Here is a 14,555-nt window from a genome sequence, read left to right as displayed (position 1 = left end):
TTCTATTACAGATTTAAATTAGGTTACTAGAAAATTTAAGTTAATCTAGCACTTAATTCATTCATCAAATCATTTATTTTGAATGGTAATCCAGATTATAAATGCATTATCAACTAATTAAATAAAATCCCTTAAACTACCCAGCAGAAAATGATGGTAAAATGTCACATAAAACTATAGAATTAATATTCAATATACAAAATGGATAACTTTGAGACTTTGAGCCCTGCTATTGTGCTTTCTGTGACCATTGCAGGTCACTATATTGTCTGACAAAAAATTAGAACATGTCATTGTTTTTATACAAAGTTTGCCTTTTAATGCGACAAAAGTTTAACTCTTGAAACACCAGATCCTCTGTGTGTGTGTGTGTGTGTGTGTGTGTGAGGTGACAGAGGGACCAGTAGGCGTCCAGAACAGCTCCCAGTATGAAAGGAAAAGTGGGATTGGAGCAGTGACGTGATGCGCTGGAAAAAAAGAGGGAGGGAGAAAGAGGGACGGCTGGACTCCATTAAGCCGAAGCCTGCAGGGAAACTGTTTGGGATACTTCACTTCTTCTTCTCCAGCGACTTCTTCGGGGATTTCTATCTGGTTTTACTCCCAGAAAACAGACTTTCTACATGATTTAAATCGGGGGGGGACTTGCTGTGTACCGTGTAGTCGACTGTTTTAGTGTTTTTTTCGCCTTTGTGAAGGTGAGTGTTCAGATTTAAATGTTCGTCCTCAAAGCTTTGCTCGGTCGCCGCTTTGAAATATGTTTTTAAATCCTTTTGCTACATTTAATTTCAGTCATTAACTTGTTTTTTTAGTCCTTATCAGCGGCTTGTTTGGTTTTATTCACACTTTTATTAAAAAAACTCTAATTTTAACGAACGACACACACACACAGTGTATAAGTGTGTGTGCGCATGCAGCCAGGGGGTTGGTGTACGGGCTTACATAATGACCCCGCAGCCCAGTTCTCAGAGCGCCTTTACCGTTATTTTTAACAGGTGAACCGGCACGTTTGCTCACGTTATAGCGACCGAAGGTCTTTGTTGAACTTGTGTCCGCGGGGCTGAAGCCTTTGTTGGGCCGTGTGTATTGATTTCGAGCGGCTGTTTTGATCCGCCAGGCCGCTCACTGTCACACCGGCATCAGAGCATGACAGATGGGATGCAATGTAACTTTTTGGCGGTGACTTCAATGTAACGTTCATTTAGTTCACACTCATAATCACCACAGCATTTACACGGCAGGAGGATATCATCCGGAATAACCGTGTAACCAGTAATCTCATACAGACTACTATGATGTATTCAGCTTTATACATCTCACAGCCACATGTGATTTTTCATACACTTTGAATTTGGTGACTCTGAATGTAACTTTTCCCAGATAAAAGATAAAATACTCCTTTTTATCCACACAGGATAGTGATGCTACTAATGCAAACATGACACATGGCTGTAGGATATTGAACTACCCAACAGCATAACAGTAATGTCTATTCAACATTTTCTTATTAATAATACCAAAATATGTTAACTCATTGATTTAGTATGTTTCCTACAGGACCGTGTTGGGACGTTATTATGAAAAGAAACTCCAAACACACTGGATCCTACAGTTCTCATAGTGACACTCGGTAGCGTCTGTTGATAAGACCTCAGAAAACAGCAAAAGCACAGTATGAAGTGCCAGATCGTGGACATATGACACATTTTAGTGTAATCTCCAGTGTTATAAAGTTCCAAAAGGTTTCTGATCACTGCACTCAGGCTTCTTCCCCTTTCTGACTTTGGCTGTACTTGGCAGGATGGCGCTAGATGGGATTCGGATGCCCGATGGCTGCTATGCTGACGGGACATGGGAGTTGAAGATGCATGTCACCGACCTCCACAGGGATGTGTCGCTGAGGGTCACTGGGGAAATTCACATCGGTGGAGTCATGCTCAAGCTGGTGGAGAAACTAGGTATGTGTGCATGGTGCTTATTAGGCCAGAGTGTAATAAACAGGTTGGGCGTAGACTTGACTAAATTTGACACATGATGTCTATCACAGCAATCCACTACTAGTGTCCAGATTTAATATGCATTCCTTTTATAATGGAGTGGAAATGGAAAAAAGCCCCTTTCTGCTGTATGATAATCTCCATGTCAATAGCTGACGTGTTATCAGTTCACCTTTTAGGTATGTCTATGTACTATTCTGAGAACTGAGATTCCACTAAATAAACAGCACTCTTCTATGCAAGAGTACAGTTTGTGTCTGATTGCTGGCTGGTTCGGAACAAACCTTCTCAGTCTTTGTCATGGCTTTGAGCTCAGCAGTGCTCCTTTTGGCAGACAGAATACGCATGAAGTCAGAGGAAAAATTTCGATTTGGTGACAGTATGTTCTTGTTTTGCAAAATAAAGGTTTGTCTGATAGTTAATATCTGTTGCTTGCAACCAGCTCAAACAGACATTAATGTTCTCTTTGTTAGCATATATGGGTCAGTAACTATAAAGAAACCATACACAGCCCCCCCCCCCTCCCCCCCATCAGGCTTTTTCATGCACTGTTCTCTAACTGCAGTTATGCACTTGGCCAGTTTGGGTGCAAGTAAGCATAAGAGTCCTCTGTTCTAGTCACTTGAACACTGCCCTGTTTCATGGAGTCTGGAGAAAGGTCAATGGTGGTGGCAGTGCAGTCTGGGAGTGACACTTTGTTGCGTGTTCATGGTGCTTGAATGCTCAGGATTCCTGCTGCGCTCCAAGATTTTATTCCCTGCCCATGGTCCCGTTTTTAGCTCTCCTGTTAGAGCTCCACATAATTGAGGTCTTTGTTCTCTGTGGTCGTCTGTGCTGAGTAGCATCTATGCTAGGGCCTGTGCAGTGTTGCTGCTGTGTGTGGGATGACATGAATTCGTTCAAGTCCAGGCTTTATGCATTGTTTAAGCTGCATTTTGATAAGATCTGGCTGAAGGGGATAACTTTTCTTGAAGCTGTCGTACAGTGTCTGTATAAGTTGATACATTGGGTGTGTTTCCTTTCGTACTGATTGCTTGCTGTTTTGCGGACGACCTTTGCTTTTATCTCCTTCTGGATTCCGGTGGCTTGAGGTCTTCACTTCCACTGACAATAGATTTGATTTGTTGGGTTTGGTTTGTTGTTGTAACAAAGTAAAACAACAGGATGTTTCCCGAAATAAAAATAAAACAACAACATCAACTTTGTCCTACTGTAGCAAATTTAGCTTCCTGAAGATAATAGACCCCTTTAACAGTAAAGCAGAAGTAGCAGTAGAGTTCTCAAGAGTTTCTTTTTCCAGGGACATTTCTTCTTCCACGACTCGGTGAACAGGTGGTTTTGCATTGTAATCATTAAACCATTGTTGTGGCAAATAAAGGTTCTGAGAAGATTCTGAAATTACTGAAACGTTTGTTTTATTACATACATGGAGAGAAGCACATAATGTTTCAGTCACATAAGCACAAACGAGGACAAGCATTGGATTCAGGGAGAAATGTTTCAGTATTTTTCCACTACACCATAACATGCTATAGGTGTTCCACATGGCTACACATTACAGAGGACTGTACTCTCTTTCCACCACGCATTATGTTTATTTCATGGAATAGACAGTGTAGACCTGTTTTACTCGGCATTTGGGACAGTAACAAGAACTTCAAACATGATCAGACCACTTGATGCTATGTAATATGTGTACAGTATGAGTTGAGTGAACAGGAGTTGCCTTATATGACTAAGGGCAATGATAAGCAAGCTGTTCATAATGACATCCTTTTGTGTGAAAACACCCAGCAGTACGTGAGCCAATGTATACGTGCATATACACAGCGCTGTGAGGAAGGACATGTAGATATTACAGTGTTTTGGCAAGCAGTGCCTCTCTCTGTGTCACATTGAAGGGACATCCAGGTTCAATGACAAATCAGTTTTCTCAGCTGCTACCAGCCAAGCTGAGTGTTTTTTCCCCCCCTATCAGGAACATTTGTTGCTTCTTGTCGTAGCATTTAAAAGGTGTGTATCTGCACTTTTGCGTATGTGTAATGTGTTAACCTCAGCTGTGCAGTTGCCAGAGCTCTCATTAGTAGTATTTGTGCATGTGTTTCCACATGTGAGCATGGTCATGTGGGTTGGTGGGTGTGGCTTTCATACACATGTATCCTGCTTCCATCATTCAACTCTTCCTGTGAGCTGCAGGTCTCCCCTCCACGCTTCAGGCTCAGATGGCCTTCGATAATGGATTAAATAGACAAATGCCAGGAAGGCACTTAGCTATTGATCACACAGCAGCGGACATTGCCTCCATTTCCCTGCAAACCTTCAGGAGAGCAGTATTTAAAGCCAGCTGATTAAGCACCCCCACTAGTACCTTGCTCTTATAATCCTTTCATTGCTTTCCATCATTTGCACTTCCCAAAAGTGCTGCATTTCCCTCTAAAAGCTAATATAGTGCAATTTAGAAGGGAAAACAAGTATTGTACAAACAGCATTAGCTGTCACGAGTGTTATTGGCTTAAAAGGGACTGATCCTGACACAACTGTAACTTGGCACACAGTAAAGATGGAGAGGCCTGTGGATGAGAAATGCAAACATACATGATGGATGAGAAAGTTGTGCCCTTCCATAAACGGCTGAAGGAAGACTGATTGGATGTGGAAGAAAATCTGAGAGAAAGGAGGAGGGATGTGTGTATAGTGAAGAGGGCCTGAACGTTCTCTCCTCTTGCTGTCTCTCCTTCTCATTGTGACGTTAGGCACGCTGCTAGAATTCCATAAAAGTCTTCGATGAAACAGGAAATGACTTCCAGGGTTTGGCATGCCGTTCCCTGGTCGCTGCCGTCATTGCTGGAGTCCCAGCTGCCTGCTTCATCCACGTTCCCTTTTTTCCTCTGTCTATCCCTTTCTCTCTGTTGTCACCCCCATCTTTTCATTCCTATTTCAACATAATGTTTAAGTATCAGATTGGACACCATCCACTCCTCCAGCCACGTAGCAAGGCTTAATGATCAATAGGAAACACTGACTCTCTTCCATTTCTCATGGTTTCTGACCCAGGTTCACGTACAGTGACTGTTTAATGTTCCAGAAATAGAACTTGAGCAAAATAATTGGCCTAGTGTGACTCTGATAGTTCATGTGGTTGTTTCCAGTGAGTGGCCTGCAGTTTTTTTGGCTGGCTGCGGCACCACTGGCCCGCCACAGACGTTTCCCTGTATGTCAAGAGAAAGTGTGTGTGTTTGTGATGACCTACATATTCACATTGCAAGTAATTTGGGGGATGTAATCTTTCAGCATTCTTTGCAGTTTAGTTTGAGGAAGTCATGCAGGAAGGGCTTATGTGGGGGAGCCCCTCTATTAAAAACAAAGAGAATCTTACTTATGGTTACTGTTTAAGTAAAACTGACTTAGATAGAAGTGGTAGTGTTGCTTCTTTAGAGAAACTTTGGTTCTCAAGATAATCGCCCATTTCCTCAGTTATTTGAATTCCGTGTCCTTTGTGTCATGCCAAGATGCTGCATGCTGCAGGTTGCTGTGACCAGAGGAAGATGACTTTGGTTTGACAATGGAGTGCAGGTTTCATTAGGAAACGGACGCTATTTAACACAGGATACTGAACTTCCTCTGGACTTTTTTTATGCACCTTCTTTCTTCTGTCAGCCTTGTATTCCTGGCTCCCTTCCTTTTTAGTGGCTGTGGCATTTTTGAGGGATATGATCTGTTGGACACACAGAGGTGGCTCTGAGATATATTTTCTGATGACGTGAAGTCTTTAATTACACAAGGAGAAGATGTTTGTAACTATGGTCCCCTCATTTATATCGTCCTGCCATGACACATAATTCATATACATCACTATGTGTAATGAGTCTCATTGATTTGGAGCGTGTAGCCATTCTAAAGGTCTGGCATTAGGAAGTGAGAAATGGCCTGGCAGCTGCAGTGTTCATCTTGCTGTTTAATCTCTCTGACAGGAAGTAGTTAGCCTAAGTGGTGGTCCTGCCCAGGCCAGAGCTTTCCTGTTTCACTAGCAAGATGCTGCAGTGATTGTGCCATAGACCACTGGCCTGTATGATTGCATATATACCCCATGTTTTCCATATATAGACATAGTTTGCAGCCCACCCAAATCTGTTCAAGATCAGTTTCTCTTCCTTTTAACATTTCAGTTGATTCCACATTCTGCTGTTTGGCACACAGCAGAATGTGGAATCAACGTTTCTTTTTGTTAGATGTTTCTAGTCACTAGTGTCTCGTCAAATTTCTATTGTAGCTGAAATTGATCATAATTGCCAATAAAATTAATTACAAATACAGCATGTAAAGATAACAGTTTGAGGAATGGAAATGGTATGTAGTTGTGAATCTGTGCTGTGCCACTGAGTTAATTATGTACACATTTTACCAGGAAGAATTTCTCCTAACACTAGTTGGGTTGATCTGCTCTCTTTATGCAGGTTCAGTAGCAGCTGCTTCATTATTAAAGTCTTAATACACTGCATTAAGTTATTGTTTTCAATCACTGTTTTGAAAGAACTGCTGTGCTGATTCAGGACGATCTAATTCGTTATGTTTGGCATCTTCTCATGGGCTCCTCTGGGAATCTGAAGTCAATTGCTTTTTCTGTCCCCTTCACCTTCCTGTAGTACAAGCAGCACAGTGGATCTAATGGAAGGAAATGTTAGAGCACCACATTGTTGTTCTAACACCACACACCTGTGGGTCAATGGGGTAAACTGATCCCGAGTTATTGTTTAGCTTCTCAGCCCACATGTCATTCATTTTAAAACCTGTCCCCGCCTCTGTCTGTCTTTATACTCTCCCTTTTACAGAAAGCAGCAGGTTTTTGTTTGCATAACCACAATGCTGAACAGTGTCAAAGAGAAGAGATTTGAAAAATGAAGCTCAGTCACTCTTAATCAATCCATATTCTTAAGATTTAATATAAAAACAGAACTTGGTTTCACTATTCTCCTCTGGGTTTGCAGCACAGTTTCCTGTTATCAAGCTCACAGTCATCAGTAGGCCAGCTTATCACAGTCCTGAAGGGACGTCTGGCAGGAGGCATACATGGATAGAAGGATGGATGAATACTGTATCACAGCTCCATTGATCTTAGGCCCAGGGTCTCTCTGTAATGTCATTATTCCACCGGGGCTCTGAACACTTAATTGTATAAAGCAGTGTCAGGGCGGGGGAGGGGGAGCACCCTCATTGTTTTGCTGTGTTTGTATTATGACACAAATGGATACAAACTATTCGTCTCTAAGGAGGTTTCCTTTATGGCCCTCCAGCCTTTCCTAATGCATCAAGGCCAGCAATGTTACACCCTTTTAGTCTAACATGCTAGATGCTCCTAAATTTCCAGATGCACTCCATTTCAATCAAAAGTCATTTGCAGGCTTTCAGTGGTACAGGAGCTTGGTTCAGCTTCCACCATAACATAATTTTTTCAGCTCTCTGGCTGTCTTCTTCAGTTAAAGTAAAGCAACTTGAGCTTATCCTCTGGAGCTGTTAGGAGAGCTGAGACTGTGATACAGTGCTTTCGTATCTGCCAGTCTCTGACTCGAGGGCACCTTTAAAAAGATGCTGTGTAATCCATCAGAATACAAAATTGTTTGTTTCTTAGCTGAACATGCAAGAATACATTTTGTTTTGGACAAAATTTTTTATACTGTTTGAATTGAACTTGCCTTGCTTAGAATTGTGTGGCTTTATGTGACAAATGGTAGCATTGCCCTCACCACAATCAATCACTCGTGATCTTACAAAGACTGCTTTTCATGCATGGTGTGTTTTGCATATTTCACCTCTGATAAACAGCATGTTTGTTAAACTACAGGCAGAATGCTGAGCAGTTTTATATTATGGTGTGTGGAAATGATGGATGTAAGGTAAATGATTATTTTATTTAGTATTGGTCCGTCAGTACCTTAAGCACGTGGCAGGAATAGAACATAATATTTATCGACAATTTAACATTAGTTCATGTGAAATAATGGTATTCAGAAATCGGGTTTCGTTATGTAGAATTGCATAATTAAAACATGATTGATTTGTCTGCCTGTGTTTCCAGTGGAGGGTACCGCACAGATGGACACGTCACAACACTCTCCAAAATGACACTTGACACAGATGCCGTATCTCTAACTAAACAAAGTCATTATTGCGTAACAAGTGTAAAAACAAGTTAGTCTGCTCCCCCACTGCCAGCTCTGCCTCTGATGTATGATGATTGTGACTCTTTAGTGCTCTATGTTTTGTTTTTAACATGTGATCAGACCTGTTGAGTTCACTGTATCATTTCAATCTCTCTTTGTAATCCTCAATGACTCCCTCTCTGATGTCTGCCATGCAGATACTGTCGTCACCTGTCTCTATCAAACCTGATGTATGCATGTTGGTTATCTGATGTTGATGCTATCGACCGTTACTGCATGAGCTAAGGCCATTTACGGCAGCTCTAATTTAAGGACAGTGCAAAACAGTTGCTTGTTGTATCTTTGCTTGTCAATGGCAGCCTTCACCCTGTCAGACATGGAATATATTTAGACAGAGAATGGCTTTAATGCTGTTGATCAGGACAAACTGCGTGTGTGTGTTAAAGAGATGATAAAAGTGACAGACTTGCCACTCTGTACCTTTGTTGTGTATGAAAACAAGTCATCGCCTTGCACTGATACCCTGCGGCGTCAGACAGGAGTCGCCAAGGAAACGGCATGACCAGCCTCTCCCAGCTCTAATGTTTTTATAAGCTGATGGTTAAAAACGACACTGCCTTGCACTGCATGGCTGTGATTGGCTCTGATAGCTAATGAAAGCCATTCTTGAGTTTACTATCACAGCAACAAATCCTGAGCTCACGGTTTCTTTCTTGCATCATATGCAAAACATTAGTGAGGTTAGACATGAGATAGGATTTTGCTTCAGGCATCAGCTGACTGTCAGTACTGTGATAAAGGGTAAATATAAGTCACTGAAGAGCGAGGACTTTCTGCCTAATGGCTAATTTAAATTAAAAATTCAACCACTCCAATATGCATGAAATAAGTTCCTACTTTCAAATTGTGCTACCTTCAGGCACAGGCGGTTTCATTTTTGTAATCATTATTTAATCTTCTACTTAAGTAGATTTCATTTTGAATTTCCTTCTCCCACTGTCATCAATCATTTCAGTCATAAAATATTGCATCCTGAGTCTGAGCTCCTCCTCCATCCTCTACTCGTCCTCCTCATCTCTCCTTCTCATGCTCTCATTCCTTTTTTCTCGTCCTCTCCTCTGTTGTCCCTTCCCTCCCCCCTCAGAGGCTGGCCTCCATAAACATAGCTGCCTCCTAATGTAAACACTATGAATACTCTAACTGGAAGGGAGGAGATGGAAGGTAGTGGCGAGAGGAAAGAGGGGGGGACTGTCCACTCTCCTGTACAACCTAGTGAAAGCCATTCAGATTGGTTATATTTGTATGTGACAGATTCTCTCTTTAATTGCTTTTTTGGGGCATTTCTGGTTGTAGTATCTGGTGCAGAGCAGACGTTGTCTTGGTTGAAACCTGCATCAGTTATGGTGCTGAATGAAAAGAGCGTAGTTTGGCAGATTTCATGAATTAATTTTGCTTGTTAAAGCAGAGACACGTGCAACCCAGACAGCTAATGTCGTTAATGGATGGATAAGAAGAACGCCCTCCGTCTGACAAGTACTTAAATCCACACACACACACAAACACACAATCTCTGTATCATCTTTCACATCCTGCAGAGGTCATAAAACATGGTTTTCCCATTCTCTTTCCCCTCCCCTCGTCTCAGGCCTTACATACACATACACACACACACCACTCTGAGCTGTGGGTCCACATTTAATGCACCCAATTACTTAGTCCCCCTACTCCTCTGGCCGCTGCATTACGTCAGGCTTGGCAGGCTATATTTTTAGCTGGTAGATGCCATTGGCGCTCTCTCCCTCTGTTAGTGGATTGAGTTACCACCTTATTGCTGAAAGAGCCCAATAGAAGTCTAACGGAACTGCTCTTGTCCAATCACAAAACGTCGAACCACTGCGTCATGACACAAGCAAGGAGAGGGGAAGGCCGTGTCCTGTAAGGTTTTAGTGTTCGGCGGCTACAAGGAAACGGAGAAGCAGGGGCCATAGGGAACGCGTTGAGGGTAACTGAACCCTTCCAAGATGTGCATTCATGCCTTGCCACAGATTGTATGGTGGTCATGCATGCTGAGTATGAGGACATTTCTATAGAATGTGGTCTGTGGTGAAGACCTGAGTGCCAAATGTTAATGCTAGCTGTTTAACATTGCTCCCAGACACCAGAAATTACACGGTTGTAAGAGGAAAAACTTTGAGCAGAGTTATGAAAATATATTCAGGATTATTTTCAGGTTTTCTCTCCATACTCCCTCTCATTATTTCATCCTTTAATAGCCAGAGAAAGTAAAGAGAGCAGTTTCTGTAATCGTAGCAATGAAGCTGTGTTCTGCACAGCTGAGGCATCAGAATGGAGTGATGACAGCTAGACCCCATGCTGCTAGAGTAACTCACAGAGGGTCTCAGAGAGCTTTGGAATGTTTTCACTCAAGTACCAAGTGTTTGCCTGTTGGAGTAAACAGTATAAAACCCAACAGCTTGACAAACAACCCATCCCCAAGACGATTTACAAAGCCCTAGGCTTTCACAATGACATTTGCATTAGGATGCTGGTGGCCACTCTTCTTCTAAAACATGTGCACTCCATCTTAATCATCATTGTAATCTCTTCCTCAGCCCAGTTTACTTATCTCACATCACAGCAGTCTTGTTTCCTCACTCCAAGCAGTCGGTCTGTTGTTTCACTTACTTGCTAATCCTATTCATTCAACTCTCGGAGCGGGTCAGCAGGAGAGTGTCAACAATGCATATAGATGGCCCTATGTAAAGTAAAGGTCAGGGGTAACAACAGCACCACACGAAAACAGAAGGCCACTCATGGTTTAGGTTGCCATGGCACCAAGCTCTTTGACGGACACAGGATGTCAGTATAGAGAAGCATCTCCTGTTATAGTTAAATGGCGATCATCCGTTGTTGTGGGGAAAAATGATTTGAGTTTCGTGTCGTGTTCTTCTAATTGCGCTCTTATAATTATGCACCAGAACGGCATTGCATTCTATTATGACTGCAGTCTGTCCATTAGTACTCATGTCCTTCCTTGTGCAATAAGTAGTGTTGTGTAATGAGTTATCTAATGTGGTAGCAGCCTTGAATACAAATGGCTGCCCTTAATGAGGAGACAAATGTATCGCTGTGTATCCTTTTATATTGTCAGATGATTAATTGACTGATTGACTCGCAGCCCTACAGTAAAGTATAATGATAATTGACAATACAGTGTGTTTAAAAAGCATGTGATAATTAAGACATGCGGTGTTATGTACTTTGGTTGGTACATAAACGTTTCTACTTTCCAACTGCTGTCCTTGATCAGCTGTTGTTGCAGATCATTTAAGAGTAAATGCTTTGACTGAGAGATAACTGAGCAAACTATGGCCAGACACCTCTGTCTGGCAGTAGTGACTCAGTGAGATTGAGGACAAGCTGGAGAAGCAATGAAAGAGCATGTGGGTGGAGGAAATGAGACACTGCTCTGGGAAGAGCCTTCCTGGACTAATGCCGGAGTAATGACATCACTACTTGGGGGACATCAGAAAGAGTACAATAGGCTGGAAACTGAAGGCCTGTTCATTGGGAACATGAACTCACAGGTTAAGCTAGCCGTTTAAGTGAAGTGAGTGTCTGATTAATAAGTAGAAACATTGACAAAATGGATTTCAAAGAACTCGGAGCATGGTAGATTTTGCCTGTTTGACTTTGAATTTGCAATTCAAACAGTGCTTCAACCGTGTCGCTCACACAGAAAACCAGAACGAGATGATCTGCAAAACAGATGCTTTGAGTTCGCTGAAATCCTTGCTGGCTTTCACCTTCCCCTTGAAGTCAGACACATACACCATGAGACCGCAAGTCTGTCCCCATTGTGCTGAGTCCCTGCTGAGCAAAAGCCTGGGAGCTATGTGGGGTTTTGGGTGCCTTGTGTCTGCTTAAAGGGATCACAGTGCGACTTTGGAACAAAGAGGGAGGTATGAACCTGATACTCCCACTGTGTCACACAAACAGCCAAGTCTTTCACACACTCAGTGCTCTCCTCCCTCTCACTTTGACTTCACCACCCTCTGCAAACATTTTCTGGAGACCCCCCTCACCCAAATGTGACCTCAGCCCTGGAGGGGACATATTGGGTAGCCTAGGTACAGTGTGATCGACACAAATCTTTTTACGTATATTTCATCTTTGCTCTATATTGTAGAACACTTGGTAAAAGCATTGAAACCAGACCTGTGCTGTATTTTCTTTTGCATGTTGTTTTTTTTATTGGTGGTCACAATTACTGACATTCATTCCAATCTTTTCTCCTGTATTTTAGATGTGAAGAAGGACTGGTCGGATCATGCTCTGTGGTGGGAGAAGAAAAAGACATGGCTGTTGAAAACCCACTGGACATTGGACAAGTACGGCATCCAAGCTGATGCCAGGCTGCTCTTCACTCCGCAACATAAGCTGCTGCGGCTTCAACTGCCCAACATGAAGCACATGAAAGTCAAGGTCAACTTCTCGGACCGGGTCTTCAAGGCTGTGTCTGACATCTGCAAAACTTTCAGTGAGTGGAATGATTGACTCATTTTCAGGATGCTTAGGCTTCCAGGATTTTTTTTTCCAGCTTAATTGTGGAAAATAGTCATAAAGACACTATGAGATGAGGTGTGGCTGATGAATAAAAAAAGAAAAATCTGTTTTGTAGAATTGTGGAGATACCTGCCTCAAAAACTGGAAATACTGTTCATCAACATGGGCTAATTGCGCCCTTCCTCTCATTTTGTTTTTCCCCCTGGAACATTGTCGTGTTTATTAAACACACTAAGCTTTGTATGCTGAAGGCACGTCTCCTGACTGGTAGTCCGGTCTGACGTTGTGCCCTTGGAACCAAGGCTCCATTGGCCTCACAGTAATGTTTAGTAAACAAAGATTATCAATCTGTCCCAGGCTTAAAATACAGGTACACACTAAGACAAATTCCTGTCTTCATAAATAACTCAGACTTACTGGCTTGCTCACCTACCATCTCATCTACTAATATCAGATCCAAATTTAAGTGCCCCCCCCTGGAGTAAGTGCCATGGACAGTATCTTCTATCACTGGCTCCATGCTGTCCTGTCAGAGGTCTGGACCCCAACAACCCCTGACTTGCCTAACGGCCACTTTTCTGCAGCTCAGGCCTCACCCCTTGACCCTGTCTTTTAGTCACTATCTCCAGTAGTGCGCACACATATAAATTCTTTCATAAGACAGGGTCACTGTGCACCTGTTGTGTCTTTGTCACTGGACTGTGTTCAGCAGGCAGGATGGGCGGTTCCAGTGACAGCTTTATCCTGGTGTTTATTGGTTATAACAGGTAGCAGTTTACCTTGTTTTTCGGTTTAGTTTACAGAGCAGTTCTTAAAAAAGAAAGAACAAATTGTGCATTTTATTGGGTGTAAATATACAAAGAAGCTTTTTGAAAATGGACGCACAGAGTAACAGGCCTGCAGCCTTGCTGTTGGCCAAGCCTGATTGGGAATGTGTCTGCTGCCTGCGCATGTGATAAATCAACTTCAGCTCTGCAGAATTCTGGAAAAATTACTTTAGGCTGACTTGGTGCTTTGGAGGATATCGCAAGATGTATGGTAACTGTAAAGGGCTCCTCTGTGTGACATGTGTGCACTGTTGTAATCACATCGCTGTCTGGAGCATAGGCCAGTTGGACCGGCCTCGTCTCTTCCTGCCCCCTCTGGTTCTTTCTGCTCTGCAGCTCTCATGCAGTCAGCAGAAAATATGCAGAGGAAATTGTCAAACTCAAATTTGCCCAGCAAACAAAAACACTTCCAGGTCTGACCAGCTGCAAGTCAGCTGTCATAGAGCTACAGTAAGGAACTTTCCCACTGTCCATTAGTAATAATACATAGCAGAAAGGGAGGGGCAGAGATTCTGGAAGACGGTGAAAGAAAGCTAGCAAAGATTGTTTTTCAGTAATGAGCAGTTCACTTGTGGCTTCAGCTTTTGTTCTCATACTAATTGCTCTGCTTGTCTGGTCAGATGGCCACACAGAAGTTGTCAAGTTGTTGTATTTGTCAACGATTTTTGTTCCTTTTTTCTCTTATCATCTCTGCCTTCTGTTTATTTTGTATTTTCTGATCATGTTTTTCTTAACTTGTGTTTAGTTCGTTCATCATCATTCTGACATTGAGGATCCCATACAAGGGCAAAGCATAGAAAATCAGCATAATCTATGTTAAAAAGTATAAAACCAATTATCACTGCTATACTCCCATGTCCAAGGCAGCTGTGACACGGACACAGAAACAATCCATCAGGGCTAACTGAGGGGAGGAAGAAATCCTCAGCAGAAGGTTGCTGTACTATAATACATAAAAATCACTCCACTCGTTTTTTGACCCCGTTGATTCCATTTGGCAGCTCTCACAT

At 42.4% G+C, this 14,555-nt stretch overlaps 1 protein-coding gene across 4 annotated transcripts in view; it reads left to right on the top strand.

The window, feature by feature from the left end:
* Positions 1 to 489: 489 nt before the first annotated feature.
* The window catches only part of fermt2 (FERM domain containing kindlin 2), a 32,527-nt gene continuing 18,461 nt past the window's right edge, over positions 490 to 14,555 (top strand). For all 4 annotated transcript variants that reach the window (XM_028395032.1, XM_028395031.1, XM_028395030.1 and 1 more), the window contains exons 1-3: positions 490 to 695; positions 1,798 to 1,955; positions 12,459 to 12,692. In XM_028395032.1, the coding sequence (XP_028250833.1) occupies positions 1,799 to 1,955; positions 12,459 to 12,692 (391 nt within the window). In that variant the 5' untranslated portion in view covers positions 490 to 695; position 1,798. The remainder of the gene's footprint in view (positions 696 to 1,797; positions 1,956 to 12,458; positions 12,693 to 14,555) is intronic.

The sequence above is a fragment of the Parambassis ranga genome, chromosome 22 (assembly GCF_900634625.1).
Source record: "Parambassis ranga chromosome 22, fParRan2.1, whole genome shotgun sequence".
In the NCBI taxonomy this organism is placed as follows: Eukaryota; Metazoa; Chordata; class Actinopteri; family Ambassidae; genus Parambassis; species Parambassis ranga.
The sequence above is the reverse complement of the archived record's forward strand: the minus strand, read 5'-3'. Positions and strand labels throughout refer to the sequence as shown.